General features: G+C 41.0%; 1 protein-coding gene across 8 annotated transcripts in view; it reads left to right on the top strand.

The window, feature by feature from the left end:
• Window positions 1-21432, top strand: part of CHD2 (chromodomain helicase DNA binding protein 2) — a 111614-nt gene that overhangs the window by 21183 nt on the left and 68999 nt on the right. For 5 of the 8 annotated variants that reach the window (XR_824549.1, XM_010832152.1, XM_010832153.1 and 2 more), the window contains 10 exons: window positions 24-255; window positions 4211-4297; window positions 5904-5965; window positions 12480-12584; window positions 15353-15493; window positions 17071-17204; window positions 17900-18125; window positions 19443-19543; window positions 20422-20466; window positions 20614-20792. Coding sequence is in view for 7 of the 8 variants with exons in the window: in XM_010832152.1 (XP_010830454.1) it covers window positions 24-255; window positions 4211-4297; window positions 5904-5965; window positions 12480-12584; window positions 15353-15493; window positions 17071-17204; window positions 17900-18125; window positions 19443-19543; window positions 20422-20466; window positions 20614-20792 (1312 nt within the window). In the remaining variant the exon portion in view is untranslated. Of the gene's footprint in view, window positions 1-23; window positions 256-2140; window positions 2302-4210; window positions 4298-5903; window positions 5966-12479; window positions 12585-15352; window positions 15494-17070; window positions 17205-17899; window positions 18126-19442; window positions 19544-20421; window positions 20467-20613; window positions 20793-21432 lie in introns of those variants that run through there. The other 3 variants (XM_010832157.1, XM_010832154.1, XM_010832156.1) reach the window with 3 other exon arrangements.

Raw genomic sequence — 21432 nt, 5'->3', positions numbered from 1 at the left:
TTTTTTTTTTTTTTTTAATTAAGTCATTCAGCATCTGAAGAAGCTTCGGGTTCAGACTCAGGCAGCCAGTCGGAGAGTGAGCAGGGCAGCGATCCAGGAAGTGGCCATGGCAGTGAGTCAAATAGTAGTTCTGAATCTTCGGAGAGTCAGTCGGAATCTGAGAGTGAATCGGCAGGTTCCAAGTCCCAGCCAGTTCTTCCAGAAGCCAAAGAGAAACCAGCCTCTAAGAAGGAACGGATAGCTGATGTGAAGAAGGTATCGGCCTTGCTTACAGTACAAGTGTGCCGCGAGCCTGGACCAGAGCGCAGGCCCCCTGCGTTCCTGTGGGAAGCTCCTTAGTGTGTCTTGATAATGAAAATTCATCTGCAGCTGTCTTTTCTAATAATACACTGTCTCTGGATCTAAATGGGGACTGCTCTCTGCTCTACTAGTTAAGACACAGGGCTATGAGGAAAATATTAATAATTACATGAACCATCATATAGGGCAGAGAGACATTTTGTTGTTTTGATTTTTAGCATTTAAAAAAGATGGTTTCATATATATATATATATATTTTTTTTAGCACAATAGTAATACAAGAGAAAATCATTGATAGATGACTGTGAAATGCAGTTGTAGTTTGATGGATGATTCCAGTCCAAGAATAAGGGATGTTTTATTTTATTGAAGAATAGAAGGAGAAGTACTCCTCACAGAAAAGAAATTATCTTTACCTAGGCAATGTAGATATTCTTCGCCTAACAGAAGAATTTTCCAGCAGAGAATGCAAAAAGGTGAATATTGAGTTGCGTAGAATTTTCTCACTGATGTCCAAACTTTTGGATGCATTCCTTTTGGGGAAAAATAATGACTTGGTCTAGGTAGTCATGAGATGCAGCTGATCTTTGAAATTCTAATTTGAGAGAATTAAGTTTAGAATCACTAGAAATATTTAAAAATTGCTTTTAGAAATTTTAAAAGGTCTTATGCTGAAAGCTTTATGAGAAATCAGTTTTTCCTCTAAGATACAAATCTGTGTCTGCACACAAGAGATCTTCCCTGGAGGACAAACAATTTTAAATTGCCTACAAGTTCTGTAGAATAGCTTCAGCAATCCTGAAATTAAAAAAACAAAGTGGCTTTTAACTGTTGGCAGAATTGAGATTAACTGTTATTTCAGTTCTTCTGTTCCCAGTATAGTCATTGCTTAAGGTTAAATGGCCCTGAAGGATTGGTGGGAGGTTGGGGAATGCTGGTGGTGGTGTAGTGTTAGGGACAGGGAAATGAAAACTCCTTCTTAGCTAACTCGTCACCAGAGAAGGGACTTTCAGACACTCAAGGATTGTGCTGTGTTGCCTGCCTCAGTATGTGGAGGCCCTTCACAAGAGACATGTCAGGTGGTGACTTATTCCAGAGAGACCCTGTGTATGGAAGGTACCACTTACGGTATCTTGTCTGAGTGTCATTCAGCTCAGAAATTAACCTGCAGAAGGCCTTGCTTGGCTATTTTTTTTAACTTTTTTCTGAACAGTGAAGAGTTCTTTACTTGCAGAGAGTAAAGAAAGCCATAGAAACCACGACTTGCACGGGGTGTTTAAAACTTTACTAAAGTCATGTTGACTGGGATTCTGGGAATCAACTGTAAGGCCAAATGTCTATGTGTGTGTGTAATATACATATATATATGTAAAACTTAATTTAAGGAGAGACTGGATTAAGATTGCATGTCACAATGGAAGTACAGGTTTAGGCAGAAATATTAAAGTTAAGGTGATCAATTTTAAGAAGTTAATAGATACATGGATGGATGTACTAGCCAGTTAGAATGATTAGGTTATGACTTTAATAATTATTGTGAAACGAGCTTCTAAAGAACCGCTCTTTGTTTTCTGTACACTCTTCTTTTTCACATGGTAGTTTTTATTGAAGAGTTGATTAGGTATCACTAGCCCTCAAAAGGGAGAAGGCACTGGCACCCCACTCCAGTACTCTTGCCTGGAAAATCCCATGGATGGAGGAGCCTGGTAGGCTGCAGTCCATGAAGTCGCTAGGGGTTGAACATGACTGAGCAACTTCACTTTCACTTTTCAGTTTCATGCGTTGGAGAAGGAAATGGCAACCCACTCCAGTGTTCTTGCCTGGAGAATCCCAGGGACAGGGGAGCCTGGTGGGCTGCCATCTCTGGGGTTGCACAGAGTCGGACAAGACTGATGCGACTTAGCAGCAGTAGCTGCTGCAGCCCTCAAAAGGACAGATGGGAACACAAGATGATTTTAGGATGTACACATTACAGTGTGTGTTGTAGTAAAGTCCCAACAGGTGAGCCTGAATGCCTCAGATTTTAAAATGGTAAAACTAATTAATGTAGTACCATTCCCAGTTAGTAAACACTAATTCCTGTGGAGCCACTTCATAGCTCTCAGGTTGAGGAATGGGTGGATGTGGGTTGATTGGCAGGGCTGGAGCAAAGCTCTTGCTGCCTCCCTTTCTCTGCCCCACTGGTTCGAGTTGTGGACATTGGCTGCCTTTTTTGCCTTTATTTCCTGCCGCTTGATTGTTACTAATTCTTGGTTGGATCTTTTGTCCTCTGACTCATATTATTCTAAGGTTAAGGATTCTTCCCTTGTGTAAACTGAGGACACTGACCTACATGGTTATATGGCTTCTCGTTCTGAAATGCCTATTCCTAGAACAGCATGCTTGTTATCTTTGGAGGGGTTGTTTTTCTTCGGCTTTCCTGGGATTTTTTTTTTTTTAAAGGTACTGTTGATTATGTCCTCCCTTGACTTTGTGACATATTGTGTTCCTGAATCGTCTTTCATCATTTTTGTCTTTTTAGGGATCCACTTTCCACACATTTCATGATGAGCCACAGCCCGAGGCTTCTCTTGCCTCACTCCAAATATTTTCATGACCTTAGCTGCCTCCCGTATTTCAATGGCAAATCCAGCTTTCTAATCTTGGCTTTCAAGCATCTCTTCTAAATGTTTAACCCTGTTGTGCATCTTCACTTCAGTGTTCCACAGTCTTTTAAATTCATTTTGCCTATAGGTGATTGATTTCATTAAAAGAACACACAACATGGGCTTCCCTCATAGCTGAGTTGGTAAAGAATCCGCCTGCGATGCAGGAGACCGAAGTTTGATTCCTGGGTTGGGAAGATCCCCTGGAGAAGGGAAAGGCTACCCACTCCAATATTTTTGGGCTTCCCTTGTGGCTCAGCTGGTAAAGGATCCTCCTGCAATGTGGGAGACCTGGGTTCGATCCCTGGATTGGGAAGATCCCCTGGAGAAGGGAAAGGCTACCCACTCCAGTATTCTGGCCTGGAGAATCCCATGGACTATATGTATAGTCCAGGGGGTAGCAAAGAGTCGGACACGACTGAATGACTTTCACTTCACTTCACTCACACACAACATACTTACTAGCCATTACCTGTGGGAAGAATAGAGGCTGGGGGTTAGACGAATCCTTAGAGCAGCAGGGAGAAAAGGGAGGCCTTTTGTATTTTTCCTTTTGATTTGTTAATTTGAGTCTTTTAAGGTGAAAGAAGGTTTATTTGCGGAGATACACACTCCACAGAAAGACTGTAGGCATAGAAAGACTGGAGGCCATCTTGGAAGGCCGGAGAGGCCAAAATCAGGTCTTAAAGGCAAAGGTTAAATATTGTTAGTAACATGAAGTGTGCTGGAGCAGGGGCGCCAGTGGGTCTTGTTCTGAGACTTAAAGCTGAATGTTGGAAATAGTGAATTTTGACTGTATCTGGCATGTTGCACATCCTGAGGAATTTTTAAATATACACAAGTAAACTGATTCTTACTTAACAAAAAGTTGGTGGTGGGGTTCTATTGATTTTATTTGAGTTTCTCAGATGAGTCTTAGGCAGTCAAAGCTGAAACTGAAAGCATTAGGGACTTAAAATTCATAAGTAAATATTTTTTTAGTGGAAGCGGTTGTTCTCTTACGTCTCCATATTCAACTGTAAGTTTATATTTTGACAATGGGTAAGCAACGTACTTTCTAGTTTAATAGCCATGGAGTGATGAAGAGGCATTGTCACAACTTTAATGAGTTCTAGGGTAATTGCTTTATTCTTTTTAAAGATGGTCCTTTATTGTCTCATTAAACAAATTTGAATTCACTTAAATTGAAATATATGTTCCAATAATGTAAATAGTAAATGGGGATCAAGAAAAAAAGATTGATGTGTAGTCTGTTAATTTTACAGATGTGGGAAGAATATCCCGATGTTTATGGGGTCAGGCGGTCAAACCGAAGCAGACAAGAACCATCACGATTTAATATTAAGGAGGAGGTAAGAAAAAACAATGTTTTAAGGGGATATGATCACACTCCTTATCTTACCTCATCCTTTCTGACTCTGGTTTGTATTACCATGAACTTCAGGCATGGGAGTTAAGTGACTGGAAAGCAAGTTTTTTAAACCTAATTCAGCCGGAAAAGCCACATGTGGCTTTAAAAAAAAACTACCAGAAGATCAAGTCATAGTGTGTGCTTTAGTGGAGTGTTATATAAAACTGCCCTTGAAGTTTTGTTTGTTTGTTTCTCATAGTGCAGTTGATTATAGCAAGAAGTTTACTTTTTAAAGCATGGAGTTTGTAAATTCTAGATTTTGTTAACTGGGTCACCAAGCAACGGTGACAGTGAAAGTAGTTTCAGATTTTCTGCTGAGAAGGGAGCGTGTGCCTAAGTGATTATTTTACCTAAATTGTTAAAATTCGGTTTCCGAGTTCATTTTAATGTGCAATATGAATGCCTATTTACTTTCTGAGATTGAATAGATTGATGATTTTAAAAACTAGTGTTATATATTGGATTTTGTTGTCTCTATAGAATCAGACCTTTCCTCAGTTTGTGTGAAGTTTTTGGGGAAATCCTCTGTTTTAACTCTGTGTTAGGTTTATAGACTACATTCTGAAGAGGTGTTCTTTGGTCTCTCAGTGAAATGTCCCCTCTGCATTCTTTGGAGGACTTTGCTGTTCTTAACTATGTAACGTCCCACTGGTAACAGTTACATATTAGTAGCCAAAGGTTAATGAGTTTGGGGCAGTAAGTATACTTTAAAAATGTGATTGACCATAACACACGCACAGTATTTGTGGTGGTTTATTTTGAGTGACCTCTCAGCTGGTTAACCTTAGTTAGCTTTCTTTTTCCATGTTTGTTACAGCCAAGCACATGGTGTATATACCTTTTCCCTTTTGTATATAAATTAACACATTGTTGATAGGTCACAGGACCAACAGAAATGGGAGTATCTTGCCGATTTGTTTTAACACGTGGGGAAAAGAGTTGTTCAGATGTCCGTGACTGTAATCGCTTGCTCTGCTGCTGTCAGCAGAGTACTGCTGGCTCGTGACTGAACAAGCGCTTTATTGAGTCTGAAATGAAACAGGTTCTTAGTCACCGCCTTTAAAGGCACACTTAATGTTGTGTGGCATTTTTGTGCCAGACATTCTATATCAGCACCTAGTGTGGTCGCCATTAGACATGGGTCTTTTAAAATGTGTATTAGGTAAAATTAGGTAAAATGAAAAGTCCATTCCTAAGTGACACCAGCCACATTTCAGGGGCTCAGCCACGTGTGACTGCTGGCTGCTCAGTGGGCCACTGCAGATACAGGATGTTTCCTTCATCACAAAATTTTATTAGACTATGTTCTCTTAGAAGTCCAGCTGAAACAAATACTTCTTGGCGTTACAGGTAACTCAGCAGTAAGAGACAAATTAATTTTAAAAATGAAAGAGTGAACACCACCAAACAGAGGCTTAGGTGTCTTTCTGCCTGAAAGCTCATATTGAGTAATGTTGCATTGAGTAGATTGTGGAACCGGGGTTTGTGTTGTCCCTGAGAACTGTGAACTAAAGTCTGTGATCTTTTTCCCCCCTCACACCCTGAAGGCAAGTAGCGGGTCTGAGAGTGGGAGCCCAAAGAGAAGAGGCCAGAGGCAGCTGAAAAAACAGTAAGTCTCCCCTGGGGTGGTCCTGCCTGGGGAGTCGGAGCGTGCGGCTGTCTCTGGGCCCGCCTGCCTTGTGTCTGCAGTGCGCCCTGGGCCCCAGAGCCCGCTTCTGTCTCTGCTGTCTTGGCTTCCTGTCTGTCTGAGTCTGCTGCAGCAGCAGTGGCATTTGAACATTGGGCTGCTTTTCAGGGCACACCACAGCTATTCCATCTGATTTGCCCTATCAGCCCCATTATTTTTTTTTTCTTAAAAATGTGCACAAATCCCAAACATACAGCATTTGGTGTTCTGTTCCAGTTAAGCAAGGAACACGTGTAGACTGGCTGTTTTTCCTGTTGATTTGTTCTCTGTGTAGGTGTGATAAAATTATACTGATTGGACACCCATTTTAATATGAAATACCTTATTGTGTCAGTGTAGTTTTACTGTTGGCAGTTCATAAGCAAGAAAATTTTAATTCACGAGGTTAATGTGAAATTCCTTTATGATATGGATTATATATTTGCTATTGTAAAAGTTTAAAAACTCTACTTATGGTAAAAAAAAATTGACTTTTTTTGAGAAATAATTAAATCTTTATGGGGTGGAATGTATGAACCCCTTTGACAAACTGAATTCTACAGCTTGTCTTCTCAGAAAAATACTCAAAACCCTGCACACAAATTCAGGGGTTTCTCATGGTAAACGGCTGTCCTTGGCTCTTGTTGAGAGTCTCAGTTATATCTTCTCTGTTTTAAAGTATTGTAATCCTTAACTTGGGCTTCCCTAGAAACTCAGCTGGTAAAGAATCCGCCTGCAGTGCAGAAGACCCCAGTTCAGTTCCTGGGTCAGGAAGATCCCTTGGACAAGGGATAGGCTACCTGCTCCAGTATTCATGGGCTTCCCTGGTGGCTCAGACAGTAAAGAATCCAGAATCCATCTGCAATGCGGGAGACCTGGGTTTGAGCCCTGGGTTGGGAAGATCCCCTGGAGGAGGGCATGGCAACCCATTCCAGTATTTTGGCCTGGAGAATTCCATGGACAGAGGAGCCTGGTGGGCTATACAGTCCATTGGGTCGCAAAGAGTCAGACATGATTGAGTGACTAAGCACAGCATAATTCTTAAGTATTTGGCCAGAGGCACAGTAACGTGAGTCTTTAAATTTCCCCATCTCTAAAATAGGGTAATACTTATTCTGGTAACAACACAGTTATTAGAAACTATGGTCAGAAAAGTCATAGTGTTTAATTTTGCACTGCCCAGAGGGCATGCAATTTCCATTTGTGCTTTAAATATTTCATTAGAGTTGCAGAAATACTGACTGTAGGCAAGCCCCTGCTTCGTGGCAGCTCAGAAGGCTCTATCCCCATCCCAGGGCCTGCTTAGGAGATCTCAGTTTCCCAGGCTAAAGGCTTCAGAGGCTTTTTGGGAAGTCCATGCATGTGTGTTTTCCTCCACCGTCTGGCTACATTCTGCTGGTCCGTTGGTGGGAATCTAAATGTTCTGTACTTGAAAACCTGAACTCCTAATTTTTTTTGGCCACTGTGCATGTGGGATCTTAGTTCCCTGACCAGGGATTGAACCTTTCATCACTGGAGTGGGAGCGCAGAGTCTTGACCATTGAACCACTAGGGGAAGTCCCTGAACACCTCATTTATGTAGCTTTATTTGGGTGTGAGAATCCCTCCAGCTTTCAGCCCCTGTGTAATACATCAGACTTGCTATTTTGACTGATTTCTGTATTTGCTTTTCCCTCTCCTTTCAATCCTGAGAGCTCTCCAAAGTAGGCAGCTCTCGGAGGCCCTTGTGACTGTTCTTTGCCCGAGTAGAACCTTTCCACTTCTTGTCGGGGAGAGGGAGAGGGGGTGTCTTCTGTGAGGCTGCTTGTCTACTTCTGGGCTCTTCCTTAGGAACTTACGTAAGCAGAGGTTCTCCTCATGCCTGTTTGGTTGGGCCCTGGGCTGGCCTCCTGCCATGCCCTCCTCTGGGCAGCTGGAGGGCACTGGGGTTTGTGGAGAGCTCTTCTCCCGAGTCAGTTTAGTTAGTAACATAGATTAGGGGAGGTCCTGCAGGTGCTGAGACTCAGGTCACGAGAGGCGGCACTGCCGGGCCCTCTGTGGTCTCAGCAAGGGCGACAACCTAGTGTGTGGGCACATGGGCTTCAGAACTGAGCGAGACGCGCTCGGAGGAGTGGACATTGTGAAATATTAGCACGGGGCAGTGTTTTTCCAAAACTGCAGATTGTCTCACAGATTTTAAAGTTTTTAAAAGGAACCATTTTTTAAACTTTTTTGGGGGGATTAATTTCAAAGAGTTGAAAAATTTTAAGGGTAAGAGCAGTACAAGGAATCCTGTATACTGAGATTCACCACTCTGTACCGTTTTTGCCCCATTTGCTTTATCATTGTGAGAGTTCTCTTTATATATATTTATGTATACACACAAGGTAATATTTTTTCTGAGCCATTTCAGACTAAGATTCATACAGCATGGTCTTTAACCCCTAAATACTAAGTGTGTGTTTTCTAAGAATAAGGATATTCTCTTTTGTAAGCAAAATACAATTTTAAGGTAAATAGATTTAACATTGGTACAATACCGTTGTCTAATTTGGATTCCAATTTGGTCATTCAACTCAACAATGTCATTTATAATATTTTTCTACCCACAGTACAGAATCCAGTCTCAGGTTAAATATTGTATTAGATGTCAGCTTTCATTAGTCTGGAGCACTTTCACAGACTTTATTTGCTTTTGTGACATTGACACTTTAGGGACTACAGTCTTAGAAGGGACTAACTCTGCTGGAGTCATGTGATTAGCATTTTAAAAGCTTAGAGGAGGAAAACATTCTTTTAATTAATTGGCAATTCTTTATGGTCCAACTCTCACATCCGTACATGATTACTGGAAAAACCATAGCTTTGACTCTGTGGACCTTTGTTGTCAGAGAGATGTCTCTGCTTTTTAATACTGTCTAGGTTTGTCATAGCTTTTCTTCCAGAGAGCAAGCATCTTTTGATTTCACGGCTGCAGTCACTGTCCACAGTGATTTTGGAGCCCAAGAAAAAAAAAATCTGTCGCTGCTTCCACTTTTTTCCCATCTATTTGCTATGAAGTGTTGGGAGTGGATGCTCAATGTTGAATGTTGAGTTTTAAGCCAGCTTTTTCACTCTATTTTACCTTCATTAAGAAGCTCTTTAGTTCCTTTTTGCTTTCTGCCATTAGAGTGGTATCATCTGCATATCTGAGGTTGTTGATATTTCTCCCCACAGTCTTGATTCCAGCTTGTGATTAATCTGGTCTGGATTTCTCATGATGTTCTCTGCATAGAAGTTAGATAAGCAGGGTGACAACATATAACCAACACACTCCTTTCCCAAGTTTGAACCAGTCCGTTGTTCCATGTCCAGTTCTAACTTGCTTCTTGACCTGCATAGAGGTTTTGCAGGAGGTAGGTAAGGCAGTCCCTATTCATGCTGTCCTAATTTGTGAAATGTTGGGTAGGATTTCTGCTGACTCATTGCAGTCCCAGTAGTGTTCAGCTCCACTGAACAGTGGTTCCAGAACCCTCTTTTCCACCTGGAATTTAAAAAATGATTTTATCTGTAATCATTTGAAGTTATTCTCCTGAGATTATAGGTGAGATTATAGTTATTTCTTCCTTTCCAGTGCAGTAAAGTGGAAGTCTGTCACAGTCCTGTGACACAGCAGAAGAGAGTCCTTGTTAGAACAGACTTATCCTCTTCATTGAGACTTGCTTCTGAACACCATCCTCTTTGGGAAAATCGACTGAAAATCAGTGATGTTAAAGCAGTTAGTTCCCTGTTTTCCTTATCTGCCTTCTAAAGTGGAGGAGAAAGGAGTTCCCTTCTTTGAGCTCTTAAAGACAGTTAATTAGGAAGCCTCAGTGGCTCTTGGCCAAATTTTAGGCCTATTTTATTTTAAAATGGCTTTTGTTCATTCCCTTCTTTATAGTTGTTTAGATTTGATTTTTCCCAGTAAAGAAAAAAGGAATCCACTTTTTCCCAGTAAAGAAAGAAAACCATACCTAGTTAACTTGCATTCTGACTTTTTCCTATCTATTTATATGGCCTTGAGGCCTCAGTGGTCAAATCTTGGTATTTTTTTCCCCCAGTTCCCAAAATTTTGGCCAAAGTTCTATTGAGTCCCATTTAGGGAATCCCACTGGTGGCTTCTTAGAACTGGATCTGGCAATTCAAGTCTCCTTTAACATGGAAAATATTTCAATCATGATCCTATATTTGAGACTTTTCTTTGTAGCCCAGCTTATAATATGGCTTAGTCAGGGAGTCTTCCTCCTACAGTCTACATTATTTGAGAAGCCAGCAAACTCTAGGGGTGGATGTTGGTTTCACCTGTTGGAGAGCCAGGGTTGGGGCAGTAATCTGTTAGTAATTGATTGCCCTTTTCACTTCACCACTTAGACAGAATTAACAGTATTGCTGGTCCTAACTTGCCCCCTCCCCCACCATTCTTGAAAATTAAAATGAAATTTGAAATAATCCACCAATTTCAGATACATATATATAAAACTCCTTTCAACCTTTTAAGCCTCTTAACTGTTCAGCTCCTCCTGGAATGGTCTTCAGTAGGTTCTGTTGAGAATAGCAGAAATGTGGGTTTGACATACACCAAACAGCTTGTTCCCACTGGGCTTGATTTTCCCTCTGTGTGGGAAGAGTACTTTGGACCAGTTGCTTGGCTAAGTTTTTGTACCTTCTCATATTTGAAGATTTGAAGTCCTCTTGGTTATCTGTACGTCTACAGATCTGCAGTTTAACTGGAAAACTCTGAACCTCCATTCTCTCAGTGTCTACTGCCACTTTAGTCTTTAAAATTGTTGAAGCAGACCTCATTAGCTACTCTGATATAACAGTCTCAGTTCCTGGCAGAGTTATAGAAATTACGAATGACACTTGATTGTAGATCTTTCTCATCTCATCTGCTTTCCATTAGGTCTTACGTGCATGTTCTTTCAAGCTTGTTTCCTGTGAAACCACTGCTCTCCAGTTTGACTGTAAGCTCCTTCTAAGGGGTAAATAAACTGTTCTAGTCTTGGCCAAGGAAGGCTAGATCCTTAGGTGCCAGTCTCCCCACTGCTGGAGACATCTTTTTTCCTCCTGGCCATCACCATCTATTCCTTGGATCCTTTAGAACACATTTATTGTATGAGGCGCTAGGAAACGAGAATAAGGCGGGTGCCCAAAGTATGGTTTGCTTTAAAGAGGGAGGGATGGGTATTGGTGATAATAGCAGACCTTAATATTTTACCAGTCACTGTCCATAAGCACACTCTACCTGTCTGGCAGACTGATAGGATTCATTGTTTGTATTTAACAAAGATGTATCTCCACTTGCCTGCCTTTGTGCCAGTAGAACTTGAGTAATGTACGTGGAAGTGCTCTATGGCCTTTTCATGGAAGGCTTGAGAACATTTTCTTTCCTGATGTTTTGACTGAATCAAGTGTAGGACTGTTTAGAAAGGTTCTTCCACTATTACTTTGAGTTATTTTCCCATGAAGAATATTGACTTGACTTTGCAATTTGACAGCAGTTGTCTTTAACATAACCTCATTTTCTGTACAGAGACCCAGAGGCACATGGTAATTGTTTTGTTTAGAGAGAAATCCTAAACCAGGTTCTTGCCTGTTGAGTTTTTTGTTTCCCTGGATGTTTCTCGACCAGTTGCTATTATGTGTGTTCCTTCCTTCTTCCCTGCAGGTGGGAAATGAGCTGAGTTCCTGTGATTTCTTTTTTGGTCTTCAAGGAAACTTCAGAAACTGTTGGGGCATAGCAGGGCACCTGTAGGGTATGGCTCTCCCATGCCATCTGTTATCTTGATGAGCAAAAGGACACCTACTGTATTTAGTGATTATTAAAACTACTTCATTAGCTGGACAGGTTAATTAGTAGGTGGTAGGTTTATCATTAATAACATAATTTTAGGGATTGTTTAATCAACACATTCTGAAGATAGCTAGTGTAGTACTCAAGAGAACTCTCTCAATAGTATCAGCATCATCCGAATTTGGTAACATTCAGATTTTTAGGCCTCACATTAGACCTCCTGAATCAAAAACTGGCTGTGGCCCAGAAAACTCTTTCAGCAAATCCTTTATATAGTTCTGATCCATACTAAAATTTGAAAACCTCTGATCTAGTATATATTATAGCTTCAGTCTGATCAATGATAATAGTAAATGAAAATAGAGTATTAGAGAATTGGCAACATTTTTTTTTTCCAGAACCAATAGTTAAAAAAAAAAATACAGCCTTAGCTTCATCATTTGTTTTGATACCGGATACAAAATAGGAATAGATATTACACATCGCAGGAAGGAACCCAACCAAAATTTGAAGCTAAAACAAATCTTTTAGCATAATATCTAAAATATACACTTTCTGCCTTTTTTGGCTCTTCTGCTTGAAATTGGTTTTGTCAGATTCTTCAAGCGAAACGATCTCGAGGAACTCTTTTAGAAAAAAAAAATTTTGCTTTGCTTTTGATCACAGAGAAAAACGGAAATGGGAGCTCTCGGAAGATGAACAGGAACAAGGCTCCAGTGCAGAGAGCGAACCAGAGCAGACAGTGAAAGCCAGAAGACCTGTCCCCAGAAGGTGCCGTGCGTGCTTGCGCGTCCCTGCCTCTGGTTGAGCTCAGTCTGTGTTAGGTTGAGGAGGACGGTGTAGTGCTGGCACGGGGGCCTCAGTTGCCAAGCTGCAGTGTGTTGTGACTCTGGATTCTGAATGCCTGATTAACTTCTTGCTCATCTGCTTCGTTAGCAAGTAATTAGATGACTGAGCTGCTGTGGATTTTGTGTGTTTGCATGGTACATAGCTAGAGAGTGAATCTTGCTGTTTCATATTCCAGGTGGACTGGTTCTGAGGAACAAATACATCTTCCACTCTTAAAAAAAAATCTCTCTGTGTATTTGACCAGTGTACAGATTCTTTTGGGGAGAACTAATTTTTCCTACGTTTAATTGGCTGATTGAAACATACTTGACTGTTTATTACCCTGTTCGTACGATCTATATGACATTAAGCAAAGAATCTGTCCAGAGATGGAAGTAGGTGGAAGTGGGAAGAAACTGGTAATTTCTGATCAGACAGATGGCAACAAAAGGTACTGGTGATGGGGGGAGGAAGACAGGAGGCAACGAGGCCCCAGGAAGATTTTTCTCCTTGCAGTGTTAGGAGGGGTTGGCAAATGTTGTCTTTGGGCCAAATCCCACTCCCCGCGCCCCCCCCCCCATTTTTATGTGGCCTGTGAACTCAATATAGCTTGTTTTTAAAAAGTTTTTGTGATGTGGACCATTTTAAAAGTCTTTATTGAATTTATTACAACATTGCTTCTGTTTTATGCTTTGGTATTTTTTGACCACAAGGCATGTGGGATCCTAGCTCCCCGACCAGGGTTCTGCATTGGAAGGCAAAGTCCAACCCCTTGGACTACTGGAGAAGTCCCTCAGTATAGCTTCTGGTGAACATTTGTAGTTTCATGATAAGGAACACTAAATTCGAACACTAATTAAGTGAAATGCTATCATCACTTCAAAAAGAATTCTGTTCTTCTCATTAGTAGATGTTGTATCACAAAAAATACACTTGATCATTATTATTTTATTTTGAATTTTTCCGTAAAATATTTGTTGAAATTTATTTTCTCTTGTTATTTAAGTACCTATGTGGTAGCCTCAACTTTGCCTCTTGTCTGAGAAAGTAAAAAATACTTATCCTCTGGCCATTTACAGCAGAAATATTTGTCTGTCCATGGCTTAGGATGTTGTACCTCCCCCCTCACCTTCCACCCCTGTAGGGAGATTCATTAGTGTTGTCTCCTTTCATCTGAGTTTCAGCTCTCAGCCCTGGAATCCACTCCAGGTCTGTCTTCTAGATTTTACCCATCTTTTATTGACTCTCTGGTCATTTGTCTGTGGAGTGTTGGTTATGGCAAGTATGAGAGAAAGAGATGGCTGTGATTGTGAGTTTCTGTCACTGTCTTTCTCCTCTCACCTTTTCGCCGCTGCTGGAGTACTTGATTTCCTTGTGAGAGCTCCTAGTCTGTGGCCCTCAGTCTTGGCTGCAGGGGAGGCGCCGCCTGCAGAGGGCCGATCTCCTCAGCTGTGCCCGTGGTCTGTGGCAGGGCACAGTCTCTCAGGTAGTCTCCAAGGTGTCTTTTATATACATGGAAGAAAAAATGTGTAGTTATTTCTTGTCCTTTACTTCTTTATACAGATGATAACATTCCATGCATCTTCTCCTGCATTTTTCTTTCATTATCTCTCTTGGAAATCTTTCCTTACCAATGCACGGAAAACTGCTCCCTCTATTGTTTTTTATGGTCGCATGGTATTCTGTTTTCAGACCCTGATGCTGGGAAAGATTGAAGGCAAAAGGAGAATGGGGTGACAGAGGATGAGATGGTTAGATAGCATCACTAATTTAAGGGGCATGAATTTGAGCAAACTCCAGGAGATACTAGAAGACAGAGAGCCTGGTGCAGTCCATGGGTTGCAGAAAAGTCTGACGTAACTTAGTGGCTGAACAACAAGTATTCTGTTATTGAACTAGTTCCCACTTGATGACTATTCAGTTTTCCTAATCTTTTGTTATTGCAAATACCACAGTGAATAGTTTACTGTGCCTGTATCAGTTTATATCTGTTTGTATCTTTTACTTATTCCCAGAAGTAAAATGGTTACATTAGTAACTTTGGTAGATATTTCCAAACTGCCCAGAAAAGAGCTGCCCTCAGCAACAGGCCGTGTGTGTATTGTGGTGTCAGGCGATCCTGAGGAGCGGTGGAGAGTCGTTGCCTGAGAACCCCCAGTGCGGTCCTCCCTTCATCCTCGCCAGGGATGCTAAATAGATGCCAGAATCCACGGATGCTCAAGTCCCTTCTTATATGAAATGCTGTGCTGTTGTATTCCGTGTAGACTAGGCCTCTCCTCCCGTGTACTTTTAGTCATCTGTTGATTACTTTTAATACCTGCTGCAATGTTAATACTTATGTAAACAGCTGCTAATGGGCAGCAGTTTCAAGATTTGCATTTGGGAACTTTGTGGACTTCTTTTCCCCCCAGATAAGTTTTTGATCCCTGGTTGGATAAGTCCGTGGGTGTGGGACCTGCAGTCACAGCGGCCGACGGTGTCTCCTGTAAATGACTGGAGGGTGTCAGCAGTAGAACCGTTTTGTTTCTAGTGAAGCAGATTTCTCATGAACTAGAATCTCATGGAACAGGACCTAGGAATATTCATGTCTTAACATTCCCTTGGTTAATCTCTATGGTAAGCCCTGCTCTGGGCAGTACAGTTATATAGATTTGAAGTAGACACCAAATGATGAAATAAGGACTTGGCCATTTTTCCTTTTCTCACTTTAGAACAGTGCCCAAACCTCGTGTTAAAAAGCAACCTAAGACTCAGCGTGGAAAGAGGAAAAAGCAAGACTCTTCTGATGATGAGGATGAAGATGATGAAGCTCCCAAAAGGCAGACACGCCGCAGAGCAGCTAAAAATGTGAGGTAGGTGATGTCCCGGAAGGGTTTCATTAGTGAGAGGAAGGGGCATAGTGTAACTGGCTAGAGCTTGCTTTTAATAGGTCCAGGATCAGACATTTGACAGGTGAAAATAATGACCTGTGTCTTGAGATTGTATTCAGAAAGGTTCTTTCAAAAAGAATGGTCCTGGCCAATAGGAAAATGGAAATAATAGTGATAAATCATATCAAGCCTTCATTCCTATGAAGAGAACTACTTCAAATTCACGTTTCCTTGAGTGGTAGTGACATTATCTTCATTTCATACCATTCTTTGGGACTTCCCTGGCAGTCCAGTGGTTGAGACTCCATGCTTCTAATGCATGGGGTGCGGGTTCGATCCCTGGTTGGGGAAATAAGGTCCCACATACGCTGTGGTTTGGCCAAGAAAATAACAAAAATAAAAGTATAGCACTGTTTTTTAGGAAACATATTTGGATTGCAGTCTTACTTTTGAATTATACTCTCAATCAGATAAATTCCTTTGAGTTTCAGCTTATATAGTGTTGGGCTTCCTTTGTAGCTCAGCTGGTAAAGAATCTGCCTGCAATGCGGAAGACCTGGGTTCCATCCCTGGGTTGGGAACATCCCCTGTTGAAGGAAAAGGCTACCCACTCCAGTGTTCTGGCCTGGAGAATTCACTGGACTGTATAGTCCATGGGGTCGCAAACAGATATGACTGAGCGACTTTCAGTTTCTTTATATAATGTTACTTGGATGTAATAATCTTATCAAGGTTATGATAGTGTATGAATAATTAATAGAAAATGAAATAAAGGAATAGATATAAAACATACATACTTTATACCAGTCAGAGGGCATTTAATTTCATTTTAGAAGGGTACATAGTTTTCTTTTGGTCTACTTAAAGATGGTGAAGCTGAATCCTGAAGTTATTAATAACCTGTTAAGTGAATCAAGTTAATAATTTGAAAGCTAAGACTAGGCTTTGAATATATTAATGTGTAGCTTAGCACTTTTTCCTCCTATAGCTAGTTGTACTGCATCCAGCATTGTGTTTTTCTCTTTTGTAACTCCCAAACCCTTTGTTGTTAATATAATATATGGTGGAAGGTTATGTTTTAATATTTTTAGTACCAGGAAGCATGCTCAGTGACTTGAAGACTTAAATTTCATATTCTTGTTATTGGGAGACAAAATGCAGGGTTGATGCATTAATCTTAGAACCAGTTTTTTCATTAGGCAATTTTTTTCATTATGCATTTTCTTTTTTTCGTAGTTGTTTCCTTGTTTATACATAATAATAATGTTGTTAAAAAATGAAAACATAAGAATGTCCTTGTAGTTTTCTGTGTCTTGCTTACAAAAATCACTTTAGTCAGTTTTTATTTTGAAATATGAGTTAGCCTTCCTGCCGCTATCTGTGAACATGCAGTAATACTTTAAGCAGGAACAAAAAAATGAACTTTGAGCCCACTTTATCGTGGCTGATCTGCAAAACACCATGTTGGAGCCAAAAGGGTTGTCCTAATGATCTTACGTAAGGTGATTTTGGATCTGAAAAGATAGTTTCTTATTTATTCGGCATTATTCCTCATGCAGTTATAAAGAAGACGATGACTTTGAGACTGACTCAGATGACCTCATTGAAATGACTGGAGAAGGAGTTGATGAACAGCAGGATAATAGTGAAACTATTGAAAAGGTCTTAGATTCAAGGCTGGGAAAGAAAGGAGGTATGCAAAGACAGTGCTTCATTCTTGCTATAGGTGGCAACAGGCGTTAGGGCAGGGAGCGCAAATGTTGAAGGAGGAATGGATTTAAGGGTCACTGTTGCCTCAGGCACAGAAACAGCTTCCCTTTTTCTGGCTTTCTTAACCGCCTATGGCCCCGGCCCGTCCCTGCAGCCTCTGCTGTTAGCCCCCTGAGTTCCTTCTGCGCCTCTTGTTTCTGCTTGAATGCTGCTGCTTCCTTGTCCATCTCCTCAGCCTGCTGCTTGCGTTGCTTCAGGAGCTTCTTGCCACCTTTGCGGCTAGACATGGTTCCTGCTGCCACTTCCCTGCCATTGGAAGCTGGCGGATTTCTCTCTGCTCAGAAAGGCCCACATTTTATGTATTTAGCCTGAGTTAGTAGGGACCAAAACAAAAGAATGTTGCTGTTCCGTATTTATTGTGTTTGAACACAAAGATTTCTTTGATTTCACCAGCAAATTTTAGACTGTTTAAATGGGAAAAATTGGGTTTGCATCTTGAAAACATTTGAAATTGCTGGGCATGTTCATTCTGTATTGTTTGTGAATATCTGCATATTTGAAGATAAAGGATTTTGGTACTTCATCCAAAAAGAGACTCTTTAGACAACTGTGTATTTGGGAAGCTTTTCAGGGTCTGGTTTCATAGACTTCTTAAAATTTAACTGAATCTTTTTGCAGCCACGGGAGCTTCTACCACTGTGTATGCAGTCGAAGCTAATGGAGACCCTAGCAGCGACTTTGACCCTGAAAAGGATGAAGGCGAAGTCCAGTACCTCATCAAGTGGAAGGGCTGGTCATATATCCACAGCACATGGGAGAGTGAAGAGTCCTTACAGCAACAGAAAGTGAAGGGTCTGAAAAAACTAGAGAACTTCAAGAAGAAAGAGGATGAAATCAAGCAGTGGTACATTACCTTTCCTAGATAAAAGAAATACACTTGCAGCCTGGGGGAAGGGAGAGTTTTTAAATGGTGGAGAACATGACTGTCTAGAATATCAAATTTTGCCTCTGTCAGACTGAATGAACGTGGAGGCATCCATGGTTACCTTTTATAAAACTGTGACCTGAAGATAGTATGTATTTTTATGTATAGCCAGAAAGTCTGTAGAGTTTAATAATAACAACGAGTGTATGGGGCGTTTTTCAGACCTGATCTTGTCGTCAGTCCTCACAGTAAGCCTGTGAGATTTGTACAGAGTGCTATTTGTTGACAGTGAGCTGCAGAGCCGCTCTGCGGCCCTGGACGCCCGCAGCCTGAGTCCAGGCTCATGTCCTTGAGCACCTTGTCACTTTCTCTGGTTGTGCTGGCCTAGCCTGGGTGTCAGAAGTTTAGTGTTCTAGAACTCTCTGGGATATGGTATACTTAAAACTAATCTTGGTTTTACAGTTTACAGAAATGATGTGACAGGAATGTTCTGAAACTGTGATCACCTTGTGGTTTTTAGCTTACTTACAGCTTTGAACATGTCAAGTTGTATGAGAAACGTGGGGCCACAATACACACACCCCTAAACTGATAATAAATAAGAAGTGTAAGTTCTCCCTGGAGACACACGCTTCAGTATCATGTGATCAGGTTAATTAGTGTTAGGAATAGGGACAAATGGGTTCCAATTCCTGTTTTATTACTGTGCAGAATATGCTATTTCAATAAATCAGATACTTTTTTTCTTTGAGTCAAAAACAAAAATATATATCTCTGAGGTATGGGTAGTTTGTAAAGCAATTATTAGAATTTTGAAAGTCCTTGAAAGTTATAGTAGGATTTAATTTCAAGTTGCTGGTGTTGTTTTATAACTGAAAATAATTGGTTTTCTAAAAATGTCAACATTTAATCACTCCTAAAGTCCATCATATATGAAAAAAAGACATCTTTTCTTATAATCTGAGTTTTATTGGCCTTGTCTATTAAGATATATGAATTTATCACAGATCATATGAATTTATCACACAAAATAGTTATTTTTAGGTTTCTTTATAAAACAGGCCACATCAGCAAGAACAACTGGTGTGTCCTTTTAGTCTGAGGTTTCAGTGTTTTCTACAAGTCTTACATGTTTTTCTTAAAATCTCTGGCCTAATTATTAGTACAAGATTACTAAAGGGACATATGAAAGTAAAGACTAAGTTTCCTTTCCTGTTTTGACTTTGCATTGATAGATGAGTATGGATTCTCCAGATCTAATTAGTATGTACTCTTCCTTGTTTGACTTCTGGCCAGGTTAGGGAAGGTTTCTCCTGAAGATGTGGAATATTTCAACTGCCAACAAGAGCTGGCCTCGGAGCTGAACAAACAGTATCAGATCGTAGAAAGAGTAATAGGTAAGTACATGGAAACTCATTTAAGCAGTGTTGGAGTTCCAGGAATAAAGGAACTTCCTTTTTTGGGAGTAATGTATAGATATTAAAAAATGTATTTTTGCAGGTGTAAGTTTGGAGAATAGTCAGATGCCTAGATTTATTTTGAAGGAAAAGCTAACAAGACTTGGTGGTAGATTTGGAGATGGGGGAAGACAGAGGGGTGGTGTCAGTATTCCTGACCTGAGCAAACAGGAGATTGGAGGTACCATTTACTGAAATAGCAAGACTGAGGGAAGAGAAGTCAAGAGCTTAGTTTGTCAGTTTGATATACTTCACAGTCATCTAAGTGGATAGTATTGTGAAGGCTGTAGAGTATGTGAATCTAGAGTTTAGAACTCAGTCTTAGCTGGAGATTGAAACTTGAAAATTTATCTCTGTGTAGATAGTATTTAAAGCCTGAGGTTTAATGAGATCATCAAGAAATGTACACATGGTGAGAGCAGAAGTCTGAGGGCATTCCAGCTTTTGAAAGTTGTGAAGAAACCAACAGAGGAGCGTGAGAAAGGCCCACCAGTGAGGTGGCAGCCAGGGGGTAGGCGTGCCAAGCACCAGGTGGCTCGGGCGGCAGGTGGCGTTGCCAGTCAGGGAGGACTGGGGCTTGGTCCTTCCGCTCGGCAGTAGTCCTGGCCCGGGGGATGAATCCATGGGGTGGTGGGGCTGCAGGTGGGGGTAGGGAGACAGAGAAATGGGGCCAGACAGGGTCGTGAGAACAACACGGCTCTTTTTTATTTTGTTAAGATATGAGATAGTGGAGTATATTTGTACTCTTGCTCACAGGGCCTGAAATGTCACTGTTTTCTTGGTTTTGTGATAACTTACCTGATTTTCCATTTATTTAGCTGTGAAGACAAGCAAATCTACACTGGGTCAAACAGACTTTCCAGGTAAGTGAGAGATTTTGTTTATAAATATTGTCTAAGAGCAATGCATGCTTTGCCATGTGGTGTTGCCTTGGTTACACATAAAACAGAATGTCACCCCTCTCCTTTAATTGGCAGTTGCTGATCTGTCAATTTTTGTATGTGAAATAGCTCACAGCCGGAAGCCGGCCCCTTCCAACGAACCTGAGTATCTATGCAAGTGGATGGGACTGCCCTATTCAGAGTGCAGCTGGGAAGACGAAGCCCTGATCGGAAAGAAATTCCAGAGCTGCATCGACAGCTTCCACAGTCGCAACAACTCAAAAACCATCCCCACGAGAGAATGCAAGGTGTGCTGACTGCTGGTGTTTGGGCTTTCGGGGAAAGGTGTATTGCTTAAAAGTCTGGCCACACACAGATGTGGGGGAGAGAAAAGACTACAGAAGTAAAGGACAGTTCTCATGTTGAAGAAGATGACCTAATCTTGGTATCAAAGGAAAACCATTAAAACAGGAGAGCAGGATGTGTTGTATAATGGCTTTACTGACTCATTTCATCTTATTATTTACCCAGTTAGATATATCTAGTTCAGAGATACTGTGGAGACTCCTTGAAAGAGTTAAAGCACTTTAAAGAGAAGTGGCAGGAAAAGGAAGTGACTCTGAATTCTACAAAAGACAAGGATCTGTACAGGCTTTCTTATTTGATTGATCCAGAGACTGGATCAACCAGTCTCTGCTAGACTGGTTGTACAGATCCTTATCTTTTGTTGGTATTTATTCCCTGTATAAAGTGGAATGCTTGGGTCCTCAGTAATAAAACTATACTTAAGATATGGCCTCTTTGTCCGAGAGGTTGTCTTCAGATTCATAGAACCAAACCTGTACCTATAAAAAGCAGTGTGTCACTGGAGGTCAGTGAGTGTGACGATATCCAGAGGCAGAAGTCACTGAGCCACAGGGATCACTGAAGGGGTTTTAAAACTAGAGG

Source organism: Bison bison, unplaced genomic scaffold, assembly GCF_000754665.1.
Source record: "Bison bison bison isolate TAMUID 2011002044 unplaced genomic scaffold, Bison_UMD1.0 scf7180017860443, whole genome shotgun sequence".
NCBI classification, from domain to species: Eukaryota; Metazoa; Chordata; class Mammalia; order Artiodactyla; family Bovidae; genus Bison; species Bison bison.
Note: the sequence above shows the minus strand (reverse complement) of the source record. Positions and strands in the feature narration are given on the sequence as shown.